The sequence below is a fragment of the Engystomops pustulosus genome, chromosome 6 (genome assembly GCF_040894005.1).
Source record: "Engystomops pustulosus chromosome 6, aEngPut4.maternal, whole genome shotgun sequence".
In the NCBI taxonomy this organism is placed as follows: Eukaryota; Metazoa; Chordata; class Amphibia; order Anura; family Leptodactylidae; genus Engystomops; species Engystomops pustulosus.
In genome coordinates, this window is record NC_092416.1 from 99,632,988 (window position 1) to 99,653,730 (window position 20,743).

Genomic DNA, 20,743 nt, shown 5'->3' on the forward strand with positions numbered 1-20,743 from the left:
CAGGCTGCGTTTCAGCTTCACTTATTTGGTCAAGTTGGCCCCTGTAAGTGCCCATGGAAGAGTGAAGCGATTAAGAGGCTGTCATGTTTGTGTCATACTAAAACACAGCATTGTTTGAAGACCAAACCACACTCCCTATGCATATTTGAGCATGGCACAACGTTCTACAACACCCTACAGGCTCTCTGCAGCCAGGAAACACCTGTTTTGTAACATTAATCACCATGATTTGATTCGGGTCGAATCGAATTTTGACAGAAAGTTCCCCAAATTCACCTAATCAAATTTTTTAAAAATTCCGCCCATCTCTAAATGGAACATATCAGAGCTTGGCTCATGATGTAGGTGACAAGCATGCTACTTATATAAGTTTCACACAATCTCTGTGGCTATGTTACATCAGACTCTTTGGCACTTCATGTTCTAGCATAAGATGCCTTTGTGATGCATACATTATTATGGAGCTGTCATTAGCTGCAAAGAATTCTATAACTCTGGAGCATGCAATGGTGGTTTTTATTATTGGTTGCCTATAAGAAATACTAAGATTCCATAAAGATAAAGCTCTGCATGCTTCAGTATAAAGTCTGAGTTAAGTGAAACTATAATTTGACCCTTAAATAATGGGGCAGATTTACTTACCTGGTCCTGTCGCGATCCCACGGTGTGTTGTCCGATGAGGATTCGGGTCTGCCGTGATTCGTTAAGAACGTGCACCTGAGTTCCTGCATCCGTCGATTCTGCGGCGAGGTCCTCCGGAGTTCACCTGCTTCTTCCTGATGCATGTGAGTGCTTGATCTTGCGACACAATTCCATTTTTTAATTCTGCAGTTTGTCCGAATCCGTCGGGTTGCCCGACGGCCACAAACCCCCCCCCCCCCCATTTCTGTGGCATGCAAGCCGACGCCGATGCGCCACAATCCGATCGTGTGCACCAAAAACCCAGGGAAATTCAGCGCAAAATGGAAATAATCGCGAAACCCGACAAAAGTGCGGCGTACGGACCCTTAGTAAATGAGCCCCATTGTTTTTAATGCTGCTCCATGGTGCCATTAAATTTGGATGTTGTACATACAGTAGTTGTAATTCACCATAGGAAAACAACCTCAAAATACATCAAACTGTGGGAGCATGATTTTTATGAATCTGGGGCGCCAGAAAAAAACTGGTTTAAAAAAAATCAGTTTAAACGGGTGTGGAACACATTTATGACCGACTTCTGACATAAATATTGTGCACAGTACGAACATGCACCGGAACGCCCCTTGTGCACGGTATTGTGTTGCAGCAAACATAGTGCAGCCGCAACAACAATACTAGAGCAAACAATACATAAATACATGTGGAACCAGTTTGCACATTTATTTATTTGCAGTCTAGTGCTCTGGTACTCTAGTGCTGTATATACAAACTACAAAATATTCTACAACAACAAAAAGCAAAAGCAGGCAAAATGTCCTGTATTTGTAAAAATTTAAATGTGAAAACAATGAAAGATTTGGTCAAATAAAACATCCATTTGGCACCACCCCTTAGAGAATAACAAAAGATCTTAATCAAAAAATTTTAAAATCTATATTAAAAAATAAATGTACAAGGTTTTTGAATACGGCTCACAAGCCTTGACAAACGAGCATGAATGGCAACTTTTTACCTCCATTATTCCACCTCCATGTGGGCGTGGAGTGGCGTTGAGAATGGTGTGCCAGACTTAGTGCGGCAAATAGTTGTAGCTAGTACCCATTTCAGGAACAGGTTAAATCACAGTTCTATGCTAGGCAGAACCTTACATAGAATCATTTGACCATGTGACAAGCCGTCAGATATATCAAGAGGCCAGCACCTCTTGTTATTTCTGGCGCGATGGGAGGGATATGGATAACATAAGCACACTATACACCAGTATTTCATACATTTACAAGTTATTAAGTTTATTACAATTGTTGTTTTGTGTTTTCAAAGGGAGCTGGTGTTATGTCTGTCTATCTATTCACAAAGCGTTATGCAGAAGAGGAGATGTATCGCCCCCATCCAGCCTTCTACCGACCGCGCCTCAGCGACTGTTCAGACTACTCAGGTCAATTTCTACACCCTGAAGTATGGCATCGTGGTCGCAGTCCATCAGAAATCTCTAGTGATGTGTCAATCCAGATGACTCAGAACTATCCTCCTGCAATCAAGTACCCAGACCACATACATATATCAACATCACCATGCTAAAATGGTTTAAAAGAGAAAATGTTTGGAAGTTCTAAACATCTACTTAGGATAAAACTTGTGACCTGTAAAACTAGAAACATTATTTCATAGTTTCAAGTGTGAGCTTTTACTTCCCATTTTGCGGAACATTATTGCTCATAGCCATTTGAGGAATCTTTTACTTTAGTTTCTTTATTGTTTTTTATGGTTTTATAGAAAACATAAATATACATTCTAGCCATTTCATATATTCATGTATTTTATACTTTACGTTTTCACTTTTATTTAGAATTTTTCTTTCTATCCTAACATTTGTCTTTATCAGTTTTCTACAGAGTAATTTCTAAATACTTTAAAAGAGATTGATATTCAATACTAAACTTTTGACTATGTAAAGTATTTCTAATTTCTTCAATGATTAACATGGAAGGAAAAAACAAACAGAAGACATCCTCTCTACTGTTTTATTGTGATGCAATGTTCAACAAATTTAGAAGAAAATAGCAATTTCTCCAGCAAGTACGACTATTGAAGATAACAAAGCAATTTGAAAATGAAGCAAATGAAGGCAAATTGCTACATGTGGATTTGTGATGTTCACATGCTTCGAACATGTAGTTTCATGACCACAAACTGGAAACTTAATAGACTACCTTTACCATCCTCTTTATGAGGTGTAGTAGCTTTAAGTTTGTCATCTTACAGGTGCTTCTGCTTCACTGTTCACTGTGCTAGCTAAAGTAGATCACATTGAATGTTCAAAGCTATATCTAATAGTTTCACTTTCCATTGAAACATTGCTATTTTATAATTTTCCAGGTAGCCTTCAACTTGTTAGGAAAAATAATACAAAAGCAAAATGTGCACAATAATCTGGTTGCTTAAGTAGACAACATGCCATGGACACTGTCTGTGGGTTGATTATCTGATTGTCATGGTCATAAAGTCTATTTGTCTTTCTCACTATGGTTTATTCAACAAAACCAATCATTTATAATACACTTTTCTAATCATCAGTATGGAACGCCCTGTTATTTAAAAAAAAGACAACAATGACAACAATAAAACTACTCAAGTTTACCACTAAACTAAGATAACTATATGGAGGCTGTAGATGATAAAGAAACCAGATTTGATATCGAAATGTAGACAAGTTTAATGAGAAAAGCAAACTGTTTCAGTTAATCTTGATCCATTTGTTAATTATCTAACAGATTCAGGTTAAATATAGGTAAGTATGTATTGTCTTAATTTAAACTTGCTTGCACAGTGAACAAGAACAGATAGCCTACATCTACCGATGGCTGACAACCCAAGTAAAAGACATTTTTTCACCTTGCACTATTATTACAACACATTCTTAAATGTACAGAAACATTATGTATAGAAAGATGTAATTATTTTACTGAGTTGACTCACACAGGGACTTGAAAAGAACTGGCTTTTGCCCATTGTATACCCTTTCATCCACGGAAGACATTTTGTTTCTGCAGTGAGCAGAATATAATGGTGTTTGAAGAGCACTGAAATGTAAATATATATAGTTGATATATATCAAAGCAATTTAACAAATATAACGAGATGTAGTGACAAAATAATGTACTGGCTAGAAGTCATTATGGATTATACAACTCTGTCATTATATAAACAGAAAGTAGTAGTGGGACTCAGCTATAGGCAATAGAGGTCGGGTGCATGTCCCAGGACACGGACAAACGGTTCCTCCAAAATACACATTTTTGGCTCCAGGCCATAAACGTAGCTGTTTGGCACATGTTGGAGTGCTGCCATTTTTCTCAACTGTATATATATATATTTATTACACAAAGAAAGAAACACCACTCCAAGCAAGTTTTAAAAAATGTGGTCGTTTTATTCTATACTTTGTATGTTTCAGCTCAAACTAAACCTTTGTCAATCACCTGGTATTATCCTTTGTGTATGCATTGGAGGACATGAGGCCTGGTTCATTTGGCAGGCACCCGGATATTACCAACATTGTTATTCTGATTCTTTTCTGTAGAGTTTTCTGTATTTTCATGACTACAAAAATTGTAGATTCACACTAAAGGCATCAAAACTATGAATTAACACATGTGGAATTATATACTACAAAAACGTGTAAAAAAACTGAAAATATGTCTAATATTCTAGGTTCTTCAAAGTAGCCACCTTTTGCTTTGATCACTGCTTTGTACACACTTGGCATTCTCTTGATGAGCTTCAAGAGATAGTCACCAGAAATGGTCTTCTAACAGTCTTGAAGGAGTTCGCAGAGATGCTTAGCATTTGTTGGCCCTTTTGCCTTAAGGCTACATGCACACTGCCGTGTGCCTGCCGCACTGTAGCACGGCGGGCACGCGGCAGCGCGGGGAGAGGAAGTGAGCGCAGCTCACCCCCGCCCCTCTCCATAGCGATGTATGATGGCGCCGCCGTGTGCGGCACCGTACCGCTCCCATAGGGCGCTGCGAGCCCATAGAAGTGTATGGGGGACGTATATCGGCCGCATATATGTCGGCCGTATATACGTCCCCCATATTGCAGTGTGAATGCAGCCGAATGCTCCAGCCCACCCCAAACCATCTTGATTGGGTTCAGGTCTAGTGACTGTGAAGGCCAGGTCATCTGGCATAGCACCCCATCACTCTCCTTCTTGGTCAAATAGCCCTTATATAGCCTGGAGGTGTTTTGGGTCATTGTCCTGTTGAAAAATAAATGATGGTTCAACTAAACGTAAACCAGATTGAATAGCATGCTGCTGAAAGATGCTTTGGTAACCATGCTGGCTCAGTATACCTTCAATTTTGAATAAATCCCCAATAGTGTCACCAGCAAAACACCTCCACACCATCACACTCCTGCCTCCATGCTTCACTGTGGGAACCACAGGCATGTATAGTCCATTCGTTCACCTTTTCTTGTGTTGTACAAAGGCACAGTGCTTGGAACCAATGTTCTTGCCAGTGTTCTTTAACCCTAAAAATAGTTTCTTGTGCTTGTTGCCTGTCCTTAGCAGTGGTTTCCTAGCATTTATTTTACCACGAAGGCTGCTGCACACAGTCTCTTCTTAACAGTTGTTGTAGTGATGTGTCTGCTGTGTGCCATTGACCTGGTCTCTAAACTGAGCTGCTGTAAACCTGCGATTTCTGAGGCTGGTGACTCATGAACTGAAGGTGACTGACTGACTGATGAACAACTGAAGGTCCTAACATTGTAACCCGTGAAAACCTTTTATGGTGACTACCTCTTGAAGCTCATTCCACATGTGTTAATTCATAGTTTTGATGCCTTGGGTGTCGATCTATGATTTTTGCAGTCATGAAAATACAGAAAATGAGAAGGTGTGTCCAAACTTTTTTGGACTGTAACGCCCCACGTGGGCCCACTCCCGGCCAGCCATGCACCCCCTTCACGCCCCTTCCCACCCCACTGGCGTGAAGATGGCGAATTTGGGCAAATAATTGCAAGTGCTAGCAATAAGCTAGCATTTGTGATTATTTCAGGGCTTCTATGCCACTGTTGCAGATCCCCTGATAAATATCCCCCATAGAAAGAGACAGAAAGAAATAGAGATAAAGAGAGGGAAAAAGTTAAAATAATATAAATATCAAATACAAAACATATGTGTCTCTGTGAAGACTTGTTAGTTTATAAAATTCTGTGATAACAGCAGTATTTAGCCCATATTTATTAAAAACAGTGAACTGTACCATGTCTAGTTTTCCTGTGAAATGTGCAGCGTCTGCCAGATTCATGAAATGTGGCACACATGAATCTGGTGCACCCTGCTCTGCTCCAGAAGTGTGTATCATTTTTTTTTGTGCACACAGCTGGCTGCTTGTCTATAAGGTCTTGATGATCTTCACAATGCATTTACATGTGTTCACATTGTGTTAACAAATATGTTAACATATCATCCCATACTATTTCTGGTATGCAGACTATGAAGATGACATAAAAGCAGTGTGTGTGGAGATTCCAGATATACCACAGGTAAAGGGTACTTCAGTATCTACAGGAGCAAGGGCCAGCCACTGTATGATGGCAGCTTCAATGCAATGATTTATTTTTTGTTACCCCTTACACCCCAGCTGTCTCCTCTAGACCATCTTGTAGGAGGGTTCTTGACTCAGTGTCCCTCCTATGTCTGCAACTTTCTGTTGAGTCATTTCCCCATAACATGTAATCCTAGAATACAGGCTCTGCTTCTTACAGCCTGCAAGTCAACATTTCTCCCCTACCCTTTCATTTTTCATTAAGGCAACTTTCTTTTAATTCCCGAACCTTGATCTTGGCCCTTAACCCCATTACACCAGAGCCACCAATGTTTGGCTTTTGGAAGCTTTTAGTTTACTTACGTTTTCCTCATTCCATCTTTGAGTATTATACAGTGACTCTTTGCACTGCCTTATAAAAAAGTATACCAAAATGGGTATTTGTTTGTGTAACATCCACATACTTCACAAGAAACAGAGACCATTGCTCACAGTGGGTATTGCCTTTCCATCAGATTAAAAAGAAGGTCCGTAATGACTTCTGGATAAATCATTATTGATAAGATACTTTTCTCCTTACTAATTAAGGATTTTATTTTTGCTATAGTTTAGGTTACAGCTAAGCTTTCAAAGCCTTTTATTTCTTAAATTAATGAGTGGGAATATAAGAGAAAAAACCCCCACTGAAACGAGTGAATATATGTAATATATAAAGCATACCTCTAACTGACCAAACAGATTGCTTCATTTTAATTTTTAAAATTTCTCTATAATTTACAAATTGTTTATGATTCTGTCTTGTATAGTTCAAATGTTTGATGACATTTTACTAGGATTCAAGGATATGCAAACTATTTGGTTCTTTAAGGGATTTGAATGGTGGTAGCTGCTATGCATGCATGTGAAGTTGATACCCTGTATCTGTCTGTAGCAGAGAAGGGGTTGATAGAAATGCTATATAAATTCCCTTGTGACCCTAACTAAATATTAAGGTAAAATAAGCCTGTCATGTAGATGTATAGGTTAAATCATATGCTTGGCATATCATACCATTACATAGTTTACATTGTTCAGAAACATTTCACTAATTTGTATTGACTGATATTTTTAATATAGTTCTTGAATTAATATAATGATAGAGAATAAATGAAGAAGTCAACTACTCAAAGCAGCGAATGACTTCATATGGTTTGTAGGTTGAAATGGGTAATAACCAAACCTCTGTTCTTTGATGATGTTGGTGTTTGTTGAACAAATGTCAAATATTGCAGAGATATTACAATTATAGTGGCCAAAATAAAGTAAATGTTGGTTAATAGAGTTGTAGCACTTATAGGAAATTATACAGGAAGCCCCCAGGTTATGTAAAAGATAGGTTCTTTAGGTTTGTTCTTAAGTTAAATGTGTATGTTGTAACAGGTATATTTTATAGTTGTAGCTCCAGACAAAAATGTCTTTTTGTCCCAGTGACAATTGGATTTTCCAAATTTTGTGCTGTCATGGTGATGATTTGCTGGTACAGTATATTTGAAGATGTATATCCTGACTCTGAAATGGACTCTGATTATGTTTTGGATAAATTAACCTTATTCTGTACCAAAACTACATGTTTGCATAATCATCCAATATGTAAAATAAATAAGATATTTGATAGTGAGAGAAATATAATAACATTGTAGGGGGATTTATTACCACATTGTCTGGTTTCTTGTACTACATTATGAGACATTTTGTTGCAGTTGAGACAAAAAAAAAGTCTCAAAAAGAAGTACAGGAAACCAGACAACATAGTGAAAAATGCCCCCATGGTGTTATTATATTTCTGTCAATATGAAGCATCAAATAAAAAAAAATTTTTTATTGTATGTTTATTTAAAATTTCTTTATTACAAATTTTATAAAATTATGTAACCTAAAAGAAACAGTATTTATTACTAGGTATAAGTATTCCACAAGCATTTGCTATTTACGATGTCTGTTTACATTATTAGGATGATCATTTTAATTGGTGTAAAAATAACATATTGTGGACTAGAGATGGCAGTGAAAAAGGAGCTATCAGACAGATATGTTACTTGATTAGCCAATTTGTGGATTTAAAGTAAGGTTCTGTTTTGCAATTTGTTTTGTGATATCCATTTAACTATTAAATAGGATTTTCCACCTGTACCTACAGTTAATAAAATAAGTGATTAGATAAATGAAAAGTTGTACAACTTTCTAAAATACCTTGTGTTTCCATTCCTCAAGATTTTCAAGATATTTGCTGCAGGTGAATGAGAATATTTTACATAAATAGGCTCAATCCTGTAAATAGCTGCTATAGCCCTGGTTTTAGATTAACATGGTACAATGTTGTACGTGGTTTAGATGACTCTTAACTGCAACATCCTGGACACTGAAACTATCAAATAGATTTATATAGCTGTTGTGAAGTATTAATAACGTTAACTGCACTCCACATGTATACATATAAATATAGGCACTAAAAGGGGTAAATCACTTTAATTTATGTTTTTAATATGTTCAGGAAATTGTATGAGGTAGCTTACCAATTTACATCTATTAAAAGTTCTGTACTGCTTTATTGAATTGTAAAGTAAAGTCCCCTGGTTCAGAGATGATTTTACCTCATCAGCAGTCATTCCTATCCATAATATGGCAGAAGATGGAGAGCCACGTGATCCTTAACTTTCCAAGACCAACCTATCTTCCAGAACCTTATGATAGTATTCATAAAAACTATAATAAGTGTCAGGATCAGTAGTAGTGGATCCTCTGTACCACCGCAGGTGATGACATAAGCGGACACCTGCAAACGGAGTCTAAATGGTACCCAGTTTTCACCAGAGCCCGCCACAAAGCAGGTTGGACTTGTTGCGGCATTGTACCACCAGGTCGTTCCACTGGTGTGACTTTGTCTGCGGTGGCAGCGAAGGCAGGTACAGAATTGTAAGGCAAACTCGTAGTCAGGGAAAGTCAGGAGGTCAAGACAGGCAGCACAGGATCAGAGTCAGGAACGTAGCAGAAGGTAAGGAGAGGCAGCAAAGGAACGAAGTTAGGAACAGAATTAAGGTTACAATGGGAAATCAGGATAATCTCACAGGGCATCAGACAAGATTTATTGAAGGCTATGAGGCACACAGGAACACAGGAAAGGGCTGGGAATTTATCAGGAAAGACAGCTGGCCAGCGCCAATTATCGGTATGATGGTCCTTCAAATTTACAGAGCTGGTGCACGCATCCCCACCTCCTATGGCCGTGGGAGACCCCGCTGGAACCCAGCGAGGTGAGTGGCACAGTGGGCCACAAAAAGATACAAGGGTGCGTCTGCGACCCGAGACATGGTTTGCAGGGGCACCCATGACAATAAGGTCTTGAAAGGGTCGATCAGACATCTGCAGTTTGGATCTTATGGGCAGGAATGACAGCTGATGAGGTAACTCATTCCTGATAGAGGGACTTTATTTTACACTTCAGGAAAGCACTGAAGAACTGTTAGTAAAACAGGAAATGCAGGTTGAAGTGCTGCAGTGAAGCAAAATAACAGGGTCACATTGACAAGAATCATATTATGGCAGGTCAGTACTTCCAGTTAAGATTTATTTCTGTAACCGATGATTGATAGAACATCGCAATTGATTGTCACCAGATTTTCACTAATGAGCCTAAAACATGTTCCTATAGCACTATACTTACCAGTCTCCACACGGTTTTTAGCTAAAAAATGCATAGTTCCTATCACCAGAAAATGAAGTATATAAGCCTACCTGGCACCCTTTCTGTAGGAGCAGGGTGCCCTAAGGGTCTGTGCTATTCATGAAAAGCAGTGTGTCTCTCACCTCATGTCTGCTCTCCCACTGTTCCTCCTGCAGTCCAAGGGTGGGGGAAGAAGGGACTTGCCAGCAGACACAAGGCAGACATGTGTTATTCATACAAAGCAGTGTTTTTTATGTTTGTAGGATAAAATGATGTACATTCGTAAGTTAGGCAACCCATATTAAATGTTTTAGTCCAAACACTGTCCTCTCTTTTGTCCAACATGAGTGCTGTAGAAGTAACAAAAAGATAAAAATGTATATACAGTAATGCTATCATCTGTATTGGACAACAGCTATACGTGGAGTGATGAACATAACTCACAACACTTATATATGCTCTTCTCAGCTCAGAGCAGGATGAGTTCTTGACAATTATTCTTAAAATCACAGTAAATGCATATCTTGAAAATGGTGAAGAACTGGAACACAAACTATATCAAAGTATTTAATTTCTTTTTAAAATAGTGATTAAACTATAAATCAGAACACCATTAATCATGCTCTGAATATTTTTCTTTGTTTCCACTATATATCACATTCATTTATTTGCCACATAAGACAACTATAAATGTCAGGAATAATATTTGCTGTATAAAATCCAATATTTATATGATTTTGGAGGTTGTCATACTGAAACATTGAACCATAGTCATAATCACTTCTGGGAATGGATTCTGCTAATCTTTTATAATATCTTTGTTAAATTGAATGCATGGTAATAATTTTAAAATTGCCAATATTAAAGCAATTTCCATTAACAAACTAATACAAAGAGGAGATTTGAGCATGTGAAGTACCGCACTATATGTACTGTTGTTTTTTTTTTCCACCCAGGGATTATCTACTTACTTACCTTATTACGTTTTTATTTAAACACAAAGCAGAAAATAAAAAGTCATGTTTTGAACAGAATGATAACTAATCTTGCGCCACTTAAAATATATTTTTCGCCATCGATGACATTGGGACAAAATAGTGTAAGATCCTCTAACTTATCTTTTTATACACTTTATTCATTGCTAGAATTTCACATTTCTAGAACGGGAAAGAACATGGTGAATCATTCATTTCAGTAAACCCTGGTCCAAAAATGTAGACAGAAAGTATTGTCACATAATCTGCATCTAGGCGATTTGGAAATTAAAATTTTTAAAGAAAAAGCACAACAAGCTGTAGCAAACACTACACTTTGCCAATACTCCAACAACAATTTTAAAGATAAAAATGAGATTTTTAGAATTATGAACCCTAATTCCACTAGCTTTTTCTGGGATTCTGCAATACTCCAGATCATCATTGTTTACACAGAGAACAGAACTGTCTACTTCCTGTTCCATTTTCTGCATATCAGAGAACAACTAGTGGGTTGCTGGGTGATGCACCCCAACCAATCTTGAATTTGGGCCTTATACTTGTTGTTTAACAGCTTGGCATAATTTAACTAGGCAACACACAGAATACCATATATACGCGAGCATACGCCGACCCAAATATAAGCAGAGACCCCTTATTTTGTCACAAAAAATTGTGAAAACTTATTGACTCATGTATAAGCCTAAGGTGGGAAATGCATTGGTCAAAGACAGTATATAGCCATCCAGCCCCTACCCTCAGAATATAGCCAGCCCCCTGCCCCAGTAGTTAGCCAGCCTCTTGCCCCAGTAGTTAGCCAGCCCCTTGCCCCAGTAGTTAGCCAGGCCGCTGCCTCAGTAGTTAGCCAGGCCGCTGCCCAAGTAGTTAGCCAGCCCCCTGCCCAAGTAGTTAGCCAGGCCCCTGCCCTAGTAGTTAGCCAGTGCCCTGCCCCTGTAGTCAGCTAGCCCCTTGCCTCTGTAGGCAGCCAGCCAGTCTCCGTTTGCCCAATTCCTAAAAAAAAGTAAAGTCAAAAGTCACCTTTCCGATGCCCCCTGCAGGTCTTTTCTTCAGGCTGGCAGCGGCAGGTCTATGTGATGCCCCGGCACACAAGCTGCCCGGCCAACACACATCATAGTGTGTGCAGGCGCGCGGACAGAACTTCCGCTGCTGGACCAAAGAAGAGAAGACCTGCAGGGGGTGTCAGAAAGATGAGTTTTAACTTTTTCTTGACTTGAATATAAGCCGAGTTTTTGTTTTTCTGCACATTTTTTTGTGAGGAAAAACTTGGCTTATACTTGAGCATATATTTTTTCTCTTTCACACTACAATATTGTAATGCATTGTGCAAAATCAAGAGTTCTCCATATTTCATAGCTTTTAACAGCTACCTTTTGAGACTACTTTGGTCTTTTCAGCAGCCATAATTTCATACTGTATTAAGGTGTAGATTAGATTTATTTAGGTACATAAAGTATAACCTATTCTACTGATAACAAAATTTTAGAAGCATCACACATTTTCTACATAAAATGACATAATAAGAAGGTGGTAAATTAGACCATTGATGTGAAAGAAAACCATCAGAGGAGTAGAAAATTAAAAACATTTGTAGCAGGACATTTTTGACTAGGTCATAGATAGGTAATGCAACTTTTTATTGTCTGGTCTGGTTCATGGCTATGATGACTGTCAGGGCTGGGAGTCTGTGAACCCTCTGAACCTCCGTGAGAGATGATACTAGCTGACACCTGGGACCGGAGTCTAAGTGGCACCTAGTCTTCGCCAGAGCCCGCTCCAAAGCAGGATGAGCTTGCTAACACAGGTGCGACTAGCCCGTGGTGGCAGCCAAGGTAGTAATGCAGAAGACAGTCAGTACCGGGGAGACAGCGAGAGAACAGCAATGGAATGCACACTAGAACTCATATCAGGAATCGCAGGAGCTGGCACACAGATCAGGAACACAGCAATGGACTGGCACACAGATCAGGAACACAGCAGCGGACTGGCACACGGATCAGGATACATAGGAACGCAGGATACACAGGGGGGATTTCTCTTCAGGGGATGGCTTGAATATCCAGCAAGAGTCACAGGAAGGGGCAGGAATTTTTGTGGGAAGGTTGCAGGCAAGCGCCAATTATTAGCACACTGACCATTTAAAGTGTAACCATCATTCTGAGCAAAAAAAAACTAAAATACACAATTCTGCTCCAGGTGTACCTGGGATTGATTTCTCAAAGTATTTTGCCTCTCGGTCCTCATTTAGTACCTCTTTTGTCCCATAGCAACCATAGTTTCCAGCTCTCAAAAAAACTACAATCAGCAAGATGGAGGGGCGAGACCTGACTCCTGTCACCTCATCACAAGCACACGTTGCTGACCAATGACACCATATCTATCATATTTAACTATCTACTGTATCTCATATCTATTTATCCCATATCTACATATTATCTATTCATATATCATCTATCTAATATCTTTCTATCTCCTATCTATCTATGTATATCCTATCTATATCATATCTATCTATCTCATGTCTATCTATCTATAGTTATCTATCTATCTCATATCTATCCATGTATCTCTATCTATCTACCTACCTAAGTAACACTCCAGCACAGAACATGAGTGGACAGCTTGCAGACTTGTAGAGTCTCTCCTGCCACTTCCTTGTGTGAGGTGATGGGGGAGGGGAGACAGCAGTTTCTCTGGGTGGATTATTTGCTCCAAATCTTGCCCTAAATACACGACTGCTCTAAGCCTAATATATTGCCCTGACTCCTGTGTTTCCTCAGCAGTCCTGCTGAATCATGTGGAGAATCTCAACTAAATACAAGTTCAAAGAATTAAACTGACCCCGCTACAATGGTGGACAATACTGCTTATTTAGGGATACCTATGGGCTGCTGGCAAAGTTCACACACAGGCTTTCCACAGATTGAGTAAATGATAATACTTTTTTCCTCCTGCAGTCTTTGCTCTGAGGCTGTTTTATTATCATAAGGGTTACAGGCTCCCTATTGGATCCATTGTCTGGTATACCTTTTTCACACTTGAGTTTTTACACTGGGGGTCATTTACTCAAGGTTACATTGCACACTTTAGTCAGAATGTGCACCTTTTTCAAGGTTTAAACAGGTATTTAAGAAGTGTGCGCTGTCACAAATTAGGAGGCGTGCCTTTGGACAGTCTGAATCATTAAGACTGAGCGTGGCATTTAGCTTTCAAATTGTGTCACAAGCACTATGTTTAAAATGCACCACAAAACACATGGTGAACTCTAAGTAAAGGCGGTAATCCAGCAGCCAGGCAGATATGAGGGCACGATGTAAATAAAAAGTTGAAGTTTATTTCATCCTTTAAAAAGTTAAAACGGTACCATGGTTTTAACTTTTTAAAGGATGAAATAAACTTCAACTTTTTATTTACATCGTGCCCTCATATCTGCCTCACTGCTGGATTACCGCCTTTACTTTGACTTCATGCACTGATCCGGCTCAGTTTTGTCCATGCACCGGCAATCAACACATGGCTGTACGCAGTGGGTGAGCTGAAAAAAACTTTTTTCTTTTTACATGGTGAACTCTGTTGGACCTGAGTGGGGAAGTCACACATTTATTTTTTTAAGGCGCACAATCTTAGTGAATAGCCGCACGCTGCACTATAGACGGACAATGCACTTTCATTGAACTTGAGTGATGCTGTAAGCAAATGTTCCCCACGGAGTTCAGGTATTATTCTGCTTTACCAACTGTGCATGCCTGGTAGATTCATGATCTTTACATGACATTTCTCAGTGCTGCATCCTGCCTCTGCAGACAAAATGGAATCGCTCTTTATAATAATAATAAGGCCTTTACTTATATAGCACACACAGAACTTGCCAAATTGTTCCCTGTCCCTTATCGGGCTCACAACCTAATCAACCTACCAGTATGTTTTTTTGGAGTATGGGAGGAAACCAGGGGACCTGGAGGAAACCCACGCAAACATGGAGAGAACATATAAATTCTGCACAGCCGTAATGGGAGTGTTTTACAGTTACCTTACAGTTACACAATTATTGCCACGTGCCAGATCATGTAGGTTTACACCTCCTTTTATTTAAACATACAAATTGAAGTTTCCATGTGAGTCACCAATCTCAGTTATATATGGTGACTAGGTTCCAGGTTTCGAAAACCCACATAACCCTTCTATGATGAACCCTACTACATAAAAAATTACAATTCTGGAGGAGAGGGGATAATACAAAGGACATTTCATGACAAAATTCCATAACCTAAAGGACATATTTCAAACATTTTGTAGTCTCATTTTTAGGGGAAACATAGTTCAGTTGTTTATTAACCCCTTACTGACATGTGACGTAGTATTACGTCACATGCAGGGTCCCGGTGCATGGAGTAAAATCCCCATATACTGCCATACTGTAGTATGGCAGTATATGATAGCATCTTACAGACAACCTAGGGTTAAATTACCCTAGGGAGTCTGAAAAATAGTAAAAAACCTAAAATCTCAAATCACCCCCCTTTCCCTAGAACTGATATAAATATAAACAGTAAAAATCATAAAAACATTAGGTATCGCTGCGTCCGAAAATGCCCGATCTATAAAAATATGATAATGTTTTTTCACTGCATTTAACCCCGTAACAGAAAATTGCGCCCAAAGTCGAAAATGGCACTTTTTTGCCATTTGAAAAAAAATTCTATAAAAAGTGTTCAAAAGGTCGCAGACCTAAAACAGTCCTAAAAATCATAGCATTATCAAAATCCCCAAAAAAACAATACCACCCAAAGCTCCAAAGGTTAAAAAGTTATTAGCGCCAAAAGATGGCAAAATCCCCCCAAAAGTTTTGTACAGCAGCTTTTAATTTTTTTAAATGTATGAAAATATTATAAAATCTATATAAATTTGATATCCTCGTAATCGTACCGACCCAAAGAATAATGTAGAGATGTCATTTGGGGCACACAGGGAAATCTGTAAAATCCAAGCCCACAAGAATATGGCACAAATGCGTTTTTTTTATCAATTTCACTGCATTTGGAATTTTTTCCCGCTTCCGTGTACACGCCGTGGAATATTAAATACCATCATTTTGAAATGTAATTTGTCACGTAGAAAATAAGCCATCACACAGCTCTGTACATGGAAAAATAAAAAAGGGGTTAAGTTGGAATAATGGTGTCTAGTTTTTTTTTTTTTTTTTATAAATTTCTTTATTCAACTTTTCAAAAAAAAAACAAAAATAAGGATAATATACAAGATATTCAACATTAGTACACACATATACATTCTAGTAGGCATACAGTTTGTTTGGTTATCAAAAGCAACTCACAATACAGTATTAACTTCTTAAGGACGCAGGGTTTTTCGGCTCATTTCTCGCTGTGTGAGGGCTTATTTTGTGCGTAACAAATTTTACTTTCCCGTAATGTTATTTATTTTAACATGCTGTGTACTGCGAAGCTGAAAAAAAATTCCAAATGTGGAAAAATTGAAAAAAAAACGCATACGTTCTTGTGGGCTCAGTTTTTACGACTTTCACTCTTCGCTCCAAATAACATGCCTACTTTATTCTTTGGTTCTGTGCGATCGCGGTGATACCAAATTTATATAGGTTTTATTTATAAATTTTTTTGCCATCTTCTGACGCTAATAACTTTTTCATACTTTGGCGCACGGAGATGTGTGAGGGGTAATTTTTTGCGAAATGAGGCGACGTTTTCAATGCTACCATTTTGAGGTCTGTGCAACATTTTGATCATTTTTTATTTCATTTTTTATGTTGTTATGTAAAAAGGTGTAAAAGTCGCATTTTGGACATTTGGGCGCCATTTTCCGCCTCGGAGGTCACCGCTGCCCGTAACCGTTTTTATATTTTGATAGATCGGGCATTTTGGGACACGGCGATACCTAATATGTTTGCGATTTTTACTGTTTATTATGTTTTATATCCGTTCTAGGGAAAGGGGGGTGATTTTTTAATATTTTATTAATTTTTTTAATTTTTTTAACTTTTTTTTTCTTTTTTTTTCCACTATTTTTTAGACCATCTAGGGTACATTAACCGTAGATGGTCAGATCGCTCCTACCATATACTGCAATACTTCTGTATTGCAATATATGGCTTTTTTGCAGGTCATACATTACAATGAGCCAGTGGCTCATTGTAACGAACCTGCATAAGCCATGTAGCCTCATGTCAAAAGAAGACCCGAGGCTACCATGGTAACCGATCGCCGCCCCCCGATGACGTTCGGTGGCGCGGCGATCGTAAAAAAGATGGCGGCGCCCGCCAAAGTCGCCGGCGGCATTGAGAGGGTTAATAGCCGCGATCGGTGCAAGCACCGACCACGGTTATTAGCGGTGGGGGTTTTCTGCAAAATGCAAAAACCCCCACCTTTGTATGAAGAGGACTCAGCCCGTGAGCCCTCTTCATACATCCCTTATACCTCTGCGCCGTAGAGCTACGGCGCAAAGCGTGAAGGGGTTAAAGGTTTTATACGCATTCTAAATGCTTTGCCCTATTTAAAATAATTAAAAAACTAGACTAGTAATCGTCATGGCACAAACTCTATACGCTTTGCCTAGTGGAGTAATTAATTAAAGCAGATATTATGTATCATCCACCATGCAACAATAAACAATAAATCTCTTAACTAGAGATGAACGAGCAAGAAAATACTCGGGTGCTCGTTATTCGAGACAAACTTTTCCCGATGCTCGAGTGCTCGTCTTGAATAACGAACCCCATTGAAGTCAATGGGAGACTCGAGCATTTTTCAAGGGGACCAAGGGTCTGCACAGGGAAGCTTGGCCAAACACCTGGAAACCTCAGAAAATGATGGAAGCACCACGGAAATGGACAGGAAACAGCAGGGGCAGCATGCATGGATGCCTCGGAGGCTGCTTAATCGCACCCCAAAATTATGGGCAACAGCATGGCGATGACAGAGTGACCAAATGAGGCTAGATAGCATCTAAAACATCCAATAATTGACCCTGACACTATAGAAGACGGCATGCAGAGGCAGCAGCAGGCTAGAGAGTGGCATGGCGACATACCCCAAATGGACTCAGGCTTCAAACCAATACGAGGCAGAGAGGAACCATACGAGGTGAGCAAGAAGTGCTGAAGTGATTTCCTATGTGAACAAAAGGTTGACGGTATATTTAGTCGATAACACAGCATGGTGGCGACATAGTGACCAAGTTCCATAACGTATCTGGTGAAACACCCGAAAAATGAGCCTGACACAGCTCGTTTGATAAGGGGACGACATGTGGAGGCAGCCATGGAGACGACTTCCATGATTAAGAGCGACATAGCTTGTTTGCTAAGGGGACAGGGGAGGCAGCTATATGGACAACTTTGGGAGGCAGCTATGGAGATGATGTGTGGAGGTAGCAATGGAGACAACGTGTGGAGGCAGCTATAAAGAAGACGTGTGGAGGCTGCTATGGAGACAATTAAATTTGGATAGTGCCTGTATGTGGCAGTCCAAAAAAGTTTTCAAACCAAAGGAGCGGATGGGTGGCCCCCCAGAAAAATTAAATACATAGAGTACCTGTATGTGGCACTCCCAAAAATTGTTTAAAACAGAGGACCAGGTAGGTGGCCCTCCAGAAAAATTAAATACATGCCTAGAGCCAGTTGGCCCTGGCAAAAAATAGCCACTTTCCGCTGCTTTAGTGTACAAAGAGGAGGAGAAGGAGGAAAATGAGGAGGAGGAGTCCATACATTATTCAGGTTGAGCTTCTTTCACCTGGTGGAGAATAGAAATCCTGAGAAATCCAGGCTTAATTCATCATGATAAGTGGCAGCCTGTCAGTCGACAGGCGTGTACGCTTATCGGTGATGATGCGACCAGCTGCACTGAAAACCTGCTCAGACAGCACGCTAGCGGCAGGGCAGGCAAGAACCTCCAAGGCGTACAGCGCCAGTTCATGCCACATGTCCAGCTTTGAAACCCAGTAGTTGTAGGGAGCTGTGTAATCATTTAGGACGATGGTATGGTCAGCTACGTACTCCCTCACCATCTTTCTGTAAAGATCAGCCCTACTCTGCCCAGACTGGGGACAGGTGACAGTGTCTTGCTGGGGTGACATAAAACTGGCAAAGGCCTTGTAAAGCGTACCCCTGCCAGTGTTGGGCAAGCTGCCTGCTTGCCTACTCTCCCTCGCTACTTGTCCCGCAGAAGTACGCCCTCTGCCGCTAGCGCTGTCAGAAGGGAAATACTGTTTCAGCTTGTGCACCAGGGCCTGCTGGTATTCATGCATTCTCACACTCCTATCCTCTCCAGGGATGAGAGTGGAAAGATTTTGCTTGTACCGTGGGTCCAGGAGTGTGAATACCCAGTAATCGGTGCTGGAATAAATTCTTTGAACGCGAGGGTCACGGGATAGGCAGCCTAGCATGAAATCTGCCATATGCGCCAGAGTCCCAACGCGCAAGAAGTCACTCCCCTCACTGGCCTGACTCTCCATTTCCTCCTCCTCCAACTCCTCTTCTTCTGTCCATACACGCTGAACAGTGAAGGACTGAGCAATGTTCCCCTTTTCTGTCTTGCCAACATTCTCCTCCACTTCCTCCTCATCCACCTCCTTCGATATGCGCTGAGAAACAGACCTGAGGGTGCTTTGGCTATCAATAAGGGAATCTTCTTCCCCCATCTCTTGTGACGAGCGCAAAGCTTCTGACTTCAAGCTGACCAGAGAGTTTTTCAACAGGACAAGCAGCGGGATGGTGAGGCTGATAATGGCGGCATCGCCACTGACCATCTGTGTCGACTCCTCGAAGTTACTCAGCACCTGACAGATATCAGACATCCACGTCCACTCCTCATTGTAGACTTGAGGAAGCTGACTGACCTGACTACCAGTTCTAGTGGAAGTTGACATCTGGCAGTCTACAATCGCTCTGCGCTACTGGTAAACTCTGGATAACATGGTTAATGTTGAATTCCACCTCGTGGGCACGTCGTACAACAATCGGTGAGCGGGCAGTTGGAGGCGGCGCTGTGCTGCCCTGAGAGTGGCAGCATCTGTGCTGGACTTCCTGAAATGCGCACAGATGCGGCGCACCTTCGTGAGCAAATCAGACAGATTGGGGTATGTCTTGAGGAACCGCTGAACTATGAGATTTAACACATGGGCCAGGCATGGCACATGTGTCAGTCTGCCGAGTTGCAGAGCCGCCACCAGGTTACGGCCGTTGTCACACACAACCATGCCTGGCTTCAGGTTCAGCGGTGCCAGCCACAGATCAGTCTGCGCCGTGATGCCCTGTAATAGCTCTTGGGCGGTGTGCCTTTTATCGCCTAGGCTCAGCAGTTTGAGCACCGCCTGCTGTCACTTAGCGACGACACTGCTGCAGTGCCTAGAGCTACTGACTGATGGCGTCATGGTAATTCGGAGGAGGAGGTGGAGGAGGTATAGTAGGCCTGAGAGACCTGGACCGAGGTAGGCCCCGCAATCCTCAGCGTCGGCAGTATATGACCAGCCCCAGGGTCAGACTCGGTCCCAGCCTCCACCAAGTTAACCCAATCAGCGATATATAGTGGCCCTGCCCGGCAGCACTCGGCCACGTGTCCTTGGTCAGGTGGACCTTGTCAGAAACGGCGTTGGTCAGGTCACACATGATGTTGTCTGACACATGCTGGTGCAGGGCTGGCACGGCACATTGGGAAAAGTAGTGGCGGCTGGGGACCGAATACCAAGGGGCGGCCACCGCCATGAAGTTGCGAAAGGCCTCGGTCTCTACCAGCCTATAGGGCAGCATCTCCAGGCTAAGCAGTTTGGAGATGTGGACGTTGAGGGCTTGGGCGTGTGGGTGGGTGGGTTGCACTGTACTTCCTCTT

At 40.8% G+C, this 20,743-nt stretch overlaps 1 protein-coding gene across 2 annotated transcripts in view; it reads left to right on the forward strand.

Moving 5' to 3' along the window:
• Positions 1-6,160, forward strand: part of CACNG7 (calcium voltage-gated channel auxiliary subunit gamma 7) — a 170,358-nt gene extending 164,198 nt beyond the window's left edge. For both annotated transcript variants that reach the window (XM_072110474.1, XM_072110473.1), the window contains exon 6: positions 1,963-6,160. In XM_072110474.1, coding sequence (XP_071966575.1) covers positions 1,963-2,220 — 258 coding nt within the window. In that variant the 3' untranslated portion in view covers positions 2,221-6,160. The remainder of the gene's footprint in view (positions 1-1,962) is intronic.
• Positions 6,161-20,743: the final 14,583 nt, after the last annotated feature.